The 9,305-nt window shown below is 34.9% G+C and overlaps 1 protein-coding gene across 1 annotated transcript in view; it reads right to left on the bottom strand.

The window, feature by feature from the left end:
* THOC2 (THO complex subunit 2) overlaps positions 1 to 9,305 on the bottom strand; it is a 94,830-nt gene that overhangs the window by 1,208 nt on the left and 84,317 nt on the right. Inside the window, exons 32-37 of the mRNA XM_007448346.1 lie at positions 8,910 to 9,305; positions 8,652 to 8,710; positions 7,119 to 7,154; positions 2,017 to 2,154; positions 1,606 to 1,675; positions 1,366 to 1,523 (exon numbers count right to left, since the gene is read on the bottom strand). Of these exons, the coding sequence (XP_007448408.1) occupies positions 1,366 to 1,523; positions 1,606 to 1,675; positions 2,017 to 2,154; positions 7,119 to 7,154; positions 8,652 to 8,710; positions 8,910 to 9,305 (857 nt within the window). The remainder of the gene's footprint in view (positions 1 to 1,365; positions 1,524 to 1,605; positions 1,676 to 2,016; positions 2,155 to 7,118; positions 7,155 to 8,651; positions 8,711 to 8,909) is intronic.

Raw genomic sequence — 9,305 nt, 5'->3', positions numbered from 1 at the left:
GTAGGGAAATTGGCACCCTCATACATTGCTGGTAGAAATGTAAACTGTGCAGCCACTGTGGAAAACAGTTTGGCAGTTCCTCAAAAAGCTAAACATAGCATTACCATATAACCCAGATATTCCACACCTGGGTATATACACAAGCTCATTGAAAACAGGTATTCAAACAAATACTTCATAGCAGCACACCAATGTTCATAGCAGCACAATTCACAATAGCCAAAAGGTGGAAAACAAGACAAAAGTCCATCAAGTGACGAGTGGATGAACAAGTGTGGTATATTCGTAAAATGGAATATTACTTAGCCATGAAAAGAAATGAAGTACTGATACATGTAACACCATGAAGAATCTCAAAAACATTATGCTAAGTGAAAGAAGTCAGACACAAAAGGCCACATTATAATACAGTTCCACGTATATGAAACAGCCAAAGTTTTTGGTAAGTCCATAAAGACAGAAAGCAGATTCGTAGTTGCCGGGGGGTGGGAGTGGGGAAGGGGTGATGGAGAATGACTGCTTAATGAGTATGTGGTTTCCCTTTGGGGTGATGAAAATGTTCTTGAACTAGACAGAGATGGTGAGTGCAAACACTGCAAATATACTAAATGCCACTGAATGGTACACTTTTAAATGGTTAACTTTATGTGAATTTTACCTCAATTTAAAAAATACTTATTTAAAAGGAGCAGCCTCCCTTTTAAAACTATCACCTTATAATTTTCCAAAACTGCTTTTAAGAACTATAAATATATGGCATATATGTTGAATATATATCATAATGATGCTTTGTAAACACTTTACACTTTAGTAATGGCTTGCTTACTTTATGGCAGATGCATCAGATGTATTCTGAGTATCATCCATTAGTATCTAAGAGAATGCACACTATACTTAATTTTAAAATCAAATATAAGTTGTGAACACATAAGTTTATTAGAAAATGTTATAAAAATATGTTTAAAACTCAGAATTAATAAAGACTTTATAACGGTGTGATGATCAGGGAGAATACATGCAACCATATTTTAACCTCATGAATGAAGAGAAACTAAAAGAACTGTTGTCAGAGAAAAAAGAAAACACGAAAAGAAAGGCTGAAACTCAATGAAAAGAAGTAGCTGGGAGTGGAATGGAGAGGAAAGGAATTTCAGAGGTAAACTAATTCCACCCTCCCAGTAATTTGGGACTGAACTGGCTCAAGTTCTCCAAGATAACCTGCCCTCCCCCAAAGCCTCCTCTTTCTGCCCCCAAATAATTAACAAAAGACTACTTGACTACAAAAAAACCTCAGTATTTGCTAAATTTTCTAATGGGTGATTTTCTAAGAAAAAGTATATTGTTCTTTTTGTTCTTGTAATTTACCTTTTTGCCACCAGAGGAGATTTTATCCATTTTTTCAGATTTAAATGAGTCACCGCCTTTTTCTTTGCCTGACGATTTTGACTTATTTTTTTCCTTGTCTTTCTCATTTGGATAAGGAGACTCACACGGACTCTCACTTTTGTGTTTTGAAACCCCCACTAAAATTATAAAAGAGAATCATGAAAGCCTTTTCCAATTCAGTTTGATGACTGCTTGGGAAGTATTAATAAGTCTACCTACTTGTTCCATTTTCCTCTTTCCGCCTCTTGGTTAAGTCCGGTGGCACTTCTCGGTCATTGTTTGAGTGATCCTAGAACCAAGAATTGTGAACTACATTGATCAAGAGTTTTTGTTTTAAAGTATTACTTTTATACAAGAAGAGAATAGCTAGTAACTAGCATTGGAGAATATCTGTGGTGCTTTCACATACTTGGTAAAATGACATGAAAGACAAGCAGAGCTGGTAGAGATTATTAGGCTGAAGATCCTTATTACTGACTATGGTGAAAACACCAGTTAAAACACTAAATAATAGACTGTCATGCAACAAACTAGTACTTTAAAAAAGGCAACAAACACACTACTGTACATGATAATGAGCACCGTACATGATAATGAGCTTTCCAAACTAATTTTTTAAAAATTACAAACCCTTTTCCGGTCTTTCCTGTCCTTTTCATCTTTTTTTTCTCTTTCTCTGGATCTTTCCCTCGACTTGTCCAAATCTTTCTTGTCCATTTCTCTCTCCTTACTCTTGGACAGTGGTGGAGGAGTATGATTAATGTAGAGCTGTTAAATTAAGGCAATATTACTAAAGATTATTAGTTTTCCAGTATTGGCATCATTTGCTTGATTGTTTATTTAATGAAAGACATTTGGTAGTAGACCCAAAGTCAAAACTGGTCAGCTGTCTGGATTATGAGAGGTAAAATAAAAGAGCATGGCACAAATTATGCAAAGAATTCAATTCTTGATCTTATAAAAATTATCATTTTTTTAACTCAACCAGTTCATTCCTGCCTCAACTGAGATTTTTATTAGTAAATTCACAAGCTACAGTTCCTTATATAGCTCTATTGTGAAGACCCATAACCACCATTATTACAAGAGTCCATATGTGAAAAATAGTGACTGGACTTTCTCTACTGCAAATAAACAAAAAAATACAAACCTCTACACAATCATGGAAATTTAAAATAGTTTTACCATCCACTGATAAGCAATCAATGACAGTGAGCAAAAGTATAAAATAAAACCTAGCCTTGACTTTACTAATAAGTCTTTTCTGCCTCAGTGTATACCATGCATAGATTATCCTAAATTACTGTTATAGTGAAGGCTGCATATTCACTACTTCTGAAAGCGCTCCGATTCCTTTCAGATAATCACAACTGATTGTAAAATTTGTCTTACTGGTTCTAAATAGCTCAGAAAGCCATATTGTCAGTTGAGGTTGATAAAACAACTCAGACTGAAAAATGATAAACCAATATTCTCTTTTACCTATTCTTTCTCCAATGAAAGGCCCATAGACAATAAAACAGCCAAAGATCAAGGATATGCTAATTCTAAATAATTAAGAGGTAACCTTACTTATGCAAGTTGTAAATATGGAAATCCATTCTAAAACAAAATATTAAGGAAATAATAAGACACCTAACCTTACGGCATTTATAACTGTGCTACAAGCTTATGTTTAACTTAAGACATTAAAAATGTTAGGCAGCAGAATACTGAATATAACTCATTACATAACTACACAATTCTAGATATAACTTGGGAATGAAAAGAACAGTGAGTCAAAAGTCAAATATTTTTACACAAAGAAATCCTTTGGTATTCAAAGGAATACATGAAAAAAGACAGCCATCAGTTTGAGAATTAAATTAACACTTGTTTTTTTAACACCACCAAATATTTTCAATTCAGTTTGCTCAGAAATACTGCCATAGCAATGCATAAGTAGATTCTTTAAAATTTCAATGTTTAAAAGTTGATGACCAACTGAAATAGACAAAATGTTTATTAATAACAAAGAGCAAGAGAATGAGAAACAATCATAAAGTGCTTGTCCAAAAGGTACTCTTGCTGGGTATATGCCCTAAATGACACTTTAATATTTTCTAATTGTGAGGTTTATTCACATCTTAAGTCAATACTATTTATGAAACTGACAAGACAAAGCAAGTAATATGTTATTACAATACTCAAAGAAGACTTATCTTAGGGAAGTATTGCTTAATTCTTCCAGTAAAAAAATTTTTTTGTTTGTGATTACAAATAAGCACGTGCACACACATACACACACACACACACACACACACACACACACACCCCTCCACAAGAATGAAGTTTTTAAGTGTACCTAACTTGAATTCTGTATTGCAGGGAATTGGGAATCCTAGAAATTCTTAGTTTAGAAATGTACCAATTCTATTTCTTCTTTCTACCCTTCTAAGAATAGTTCTGATCACAATACTCTTTTCCACAAAAACATACAGTCTCTCATTGCGTATGGAATAAAGTGCATATTCCTTAGCTTGGGTATTCCAAGCTCTTCACAACCCTTGCACAATTCTACCCTACTATGGAGTGACCCAATGTACTCTAGGCTGCGGCTACCGCTGCTCCCTAACACCCTGTGCTTCCCAGCAGTTCTCTTCACCAGAACGGTTGCTCATTTTTATCTTAATCTCTTAAACTCCTACTTTGCTTTCAAAGACAGATCGAAAGCCATCAGCACTTCAACATTCCCTCAACTCCACAAATCACTGTCCAGTGAACTCTTATTTTATATTAACCTTTTTTTGTGGCAGGAATTCCCAATTAATTTCATGTCATTTATTTTTGTCCATAACATAGTTTACAGGATGGTAGGGGAGCTAATGTGCTTTTTCTACTTTTACACACTTCCTAGTGTCTTGTACACATAGTGAGTACTCAATACATGTTTGATGAATAAAATTAATGATTTGTTAAACTGATCTGCATGTAGCATTGTTGGATTTGGGTTATTTTTAATTTACTTTTATTCCTGATACTACTGGATCCTGTTTTTTACTGGCTTTTATCCTTGACATTGAGATCATTAGATCCAAAAAAACAATTTGACTGATCTTCAAAATCTGTTTAAGAGACCACTGCCACACTGACCCTTTTAAGGATACAATATATAAAGATGGCCTCACGTGTAGGTTCAGGTTTGGTTGGTTGTAAATCCTTGTTTTAAGATGATGAACAGAATTAAAAGCTGAATTTTATTGAGGTGGCTATTGCTGCCCTCTGAAACTACAGAGAAGCTTGGTTTAAAGGAGCATGCTTTTGGGCTTCCCTGGTGGCGCAGTGGTTGGGAGTCCGCCTGCCAATGCAGGGGTGATGGGTTCGTGCCCCAGTCCGGGAAGATCCCACATGCCGCAGAGTGGCTAGGCCCGTGAGCCATGGCCGCTGAGCCTGCGCGTCCAGAGCCTGTGCTCCGCAACGGGAGAGGCCACAACAGTGAGAGGCCCGCGTACCGCAAAAAAAAAAAAAAAAGGAGCAAGGTGAACTGACAGAAAAGATTTGGATACTAAACTAGAATCCCACTTGAAAAGCCAAGTCCATGTGTATTACAAAGTGAAAATAGTAACTAGTTTAGTAAAAAGGAGGATCCTAGGGGCAAAGTATAACTAAAAGGTCAAACTAGAGCAGGGAAACATTTTTATATGTATGATGACAAAGTAACCTGAAAAAATAGACACATACCTTTCAAATCCTCTAAAAAGTAAAAGCTACCACAGAAAGTTTAAATTATAGGTCATTAATTTTAGAGAGCACTCAAAGTCCAGTGAAATTTTTTTTCTAAGACATTCATATGCTATTAAACTTTCTTAGACACACAAAAATCAACATCAACTACTATGCAGATCAGTAAACTCTGGATGCTTTACCAAGTCCAAAGGCATAAGAGTTCATTTCAAATATTTACTGAATACCTAATCATATTGCCAGGTACCATACTAAGCTCTAAGGATCTGAAAAGTGGTATGAGTTGCAATTTTTACAAGGGTATTCATATGCCATTTTCAAATTTTTCTGGTTGAATGTGGAATAAATCTATTGAATTTTAAATGCCCACAAAATCACCATCCTTTTTTTTTTAAGCAGGGCGGGGGGATCACTATAATTTAAAAAATAAGACAAACACACGAAAGAAGTTAAGAACCCTTTCAACTACTATTGAAATGGGTGCTAAGAATCAAGGAACCATATTTTTTTTTGGAATTTTTGTTTTCATTGTGATAAGAACACTTGAGGACCCTTAATTTTAGTCCAAGTTCTGGTACCAACAAGTTATATGCCACTGGGAAAAGATCAAGAACTTTAGTCTCTTATTTGTTAAAAAAGACACTGCCACCTGCCCTACCTACCTCACAGCACTGTAATGAGTATGAGATGAGATAACATATGTTTATCTCATATGTTTTATTTTCAAAAGGCTTTCACAAATGTAAGGAACCATAATTTTCATCATTGCTTAGAAAATCCAGTTAACTATAACAGCAGGTTTTCAACTGCTTCAAAATACGTTTCAGGAAATAAATATTCACAAGGTAACATTGTTAACCCATGAATTTAAAATAGTCCACACAAGCCACTGATGGTTAAGACTGACATACATACACAATCCCACTCTGGTTATGAAAACCTACTATACTGGAATACATATTCAATTTAGCAAATAAAAAGTTTTACTTTAAAAGAAAGCATTCACAGTTCAACTGATTCTCTTTTGATTAATACAGTATATTCTAAAAACAATGCTATAATTTTAGGACACAGGCACATCAGCTAATCTGAACTGTTAAAAATTAGTGTTTACTTGCCCAATAGCCACAGACATTTCATTATAAAGCTAATAGTTCTAAAAGCACTTAGTACTGTCAACTGGCTTTGTTTCAAAATATCATTTTTTACTGGTCCACCAGTAAGGAATCATACTTAGCAGATATAAGAGGAGGCAAAGTAGAAAATCAAAGTGAAACAGGGTACAAATTTTATAATAATAAAGACAAAATAACATGAACATTGGACAATTCAACTATAACCATGAAATGAATGAACTCTGTAATAAGATACACAAACTGCACATGATTTTTAGTAGCAGAATCCTCAAGAAAGTAGAGTAATAGGCAAGAATTAATACTGACATGTAAACACAACCATCAAGTTGAGTATTCCCCTCCAGGAGAATGATTAGTTTACATTAACCATATTTCTTGATAATATGCTACAACTACCAAAAAGGTAGTTTATATCAGCAGAGGTGATATAAAGATTTTTATGGGTTAAGATGGGCTCAGTTTTTAGAACAGTTATGTGAATGCATCAGATATATTTTTTGGCCTTTTGGGTTATCTAAAAAAGTTAGAAAACAGCCTGACAGATTTGTTTTGAGAAATTAAATAAGCCTACTCCTCAAAAGAAACCAACAACTCCTTCCTCAAATCTTAAACTTACTTTCAGATTTTGAAGCATAAAAGGATAATGCATAACAGCAAGGAGAGATTATAGAAAGGTTGCCACATTACACACATTTTATAACAATTTCATTAAAAGGGACCATTGTCATCCATTGTTTCAGTTTGTGATAGGTATTTTTAAAGGTTATTCCACTAACTTACTGAATTTACTAGGGTGAGGGTACCTACTAAATAAATGAAGTAAAGAATTTTTCTTTGTTTTACTTAGGCATGATGATTTTAAAAGACTCAAACCTTTGCTGAAGACTCCTTGAGTTCGATGAGACTGTCCTGTAGAAAATGAATGGAGATGACAGGTGAGCTGGCATAGTTCTCAGAACCCAGAGGAACTTTGGGAAGTATGGCTGTAACCTGGAAATAAACCAGCTACTTCTTGTGAGGATAAATCTCGTGATGTCATTGTTATATGAATATCAACAGTAAAAAACAAAAGCAAAACTATGTAATGGAATTGTAATGTTTAAAAAAAAACTAAATTATATGTACTCGTTGTAATAAACAAAAATCTTTCTCTGCTCAGAATTTTAAAATAAATGTCAATGCCACATTTTTCATAACACTGTATTTAAACTACAGATAATGGTAAGAGGCTTAAGAAAGCAAAACATTTTTTCTCCACAAGAAGTTTAAAATAGTGGAGATCACTGTGGAAGAACAATATTGCCTTATATTTTCAGTTTTTCTTTAATAGGGAGGTTTCAAATTTTCCTTTACTTGTGACTCTACCATAAATATATACACATTTTATCCTAGCCAGAAAACTCAGTGGCATTACATTAACAAGAAAACAAAATGTATTTATAAAAGAGTAATCACTTTTTTTTTGCAAAGTGCCTCTAACAGTGAATCTCATACCTCCCACAAAAAAAAGCACTTAAAAAAAGAAAGAAAATGAAATCAATTATGGTATTCAACCACAGTGCTCTTGATGAAGAATTAGTTAACTTACAGGTTTAAAAGTTCAACGTACTGCAAATTCAAAGATTCCATGAAATTAGATGAGTTTAGAATTAAAATTAAATATGGAGCAAGGAATGGCTACCCTGAGTCTTCAAGAAGGCTACACCCACGATTTTGTGCTGCAGTTGAATGCCTGGGGTTTCTCTTTGCTGGGTGGTAGAATTGGATGCCACATCTGCTTTTATCGTAACGCAAGGTTCAACTTGTTGGGAACCCAATGGGTATAAACAAACCTCCAAGGGAAGATACAACAGAAGCTGCATGCTCACTGAATATACACAACTACAGGAGAACTGATCACCAAGGAGACTTTAAAATGGAACTCCTTTCAAGACTCCTTCTTAGAAGGCACACATCGGTATGATGCTCATCAAGAAGCTTGATGAATTCAGAGGTATCTTGTTTATCCTGTATCATCCAGGAAGTCTTCAGTGCTATATATTCTTCAATATTTATGCCGAAAAATAGGCTTCATTCTGCTGAAAAGATTCATTTGCTTGTAGCTACCATTGCACTCCAAAAAAGACTGCGTAAAGCAGTGAGGCACTTCTGGGTAAAATTTCTCTTGCACTTTGAAACACTACAAAATTAGTGCTAGGTCCTTGAAGTTTTAATATTTTTATAAGAAAAATACTCAATAGGAAAAAAATATCAGTCCACCAATATGTAAAAAATTCATTTTCTAATGCAACATAAAACCTCCAGTGGCTCCAGTGAATACTTGGCACAAGACTTGAAGGAAGTCAGGACACGTATTCCAAACAGGTGAGCCTAACATGGACGCTGCCTTCCTCAGGCTATACTAACCTTTACTGTTGCGGAATGTGATGGAGAAGGGTAGGTATCAATTTTGCGACGTTTTTGTTCTGTTGGGATGAAAAGAAATAGTCACAATAAGGTATGTTTCCACTTTTTTCCACACACTTAAAAAAAATCACCAACTTCTAAGGTTATCAAGTATTAGTTCCCCCTACTAAAGTCCCTAGATAACTTGCCATAATAACAAGACAAGAACCAACTTTATATTACAACAACCAAGGGTAAACAAATATAAATCAAACTTGCCCCTTTCAGGCTCTGCAATATCTGAACGGGGAACAGGTGACTTCAAGGACCCAGAAACTGGTGTTTTCTCTCCTTTAACATTTTCCTTTAATTTCATTTCCTTTGCTATATCTCTTTCTCTGGATGGCTCCTTCTCTCTTTCCTTTTCTTGAGTCGACTTTGATTCTACATTGGGGACAGTGGTCTTGAATTTCTCATCTTTAACTTTTTCTTCCTTCTTGAATTTTTCTTTCTCTTTGTCAGACTTAGGTGTTCTTTCCTTCGTCTCTCTTGCTTTTTCATCTTTATTTGGCCGTTCTTCCTTCGGTTTTTCTTTACCATCTTTACCACCAAGTACTCGGGCCTCTGGAGTAGTAGCTGGAGTCTTTTCTTTTTTCTCTTTTTCTTTCTCTTTCC

The sequence above is a fragment of the Lipotes vexillifer genome, unplaced genomic scaffold (assembly GCF_000442215.2).
Source record: "Lipotes vexillifer unplaced genomic scaffold, Lipotes_vexillifer_v1.1 scaffold1524, whole genome shotgun sequence".
Lineage (NCBI taxonomy): Eukaryota > Metazoa > Chordata > Mammalia > Artiodactyla > Lipotidae > Lipotes > Lipotes vexillifer.
Note: the sequence above shows the minus strand (reverse complement) of the source record. Positions and strands in the feature narration are given on the sequence as shown.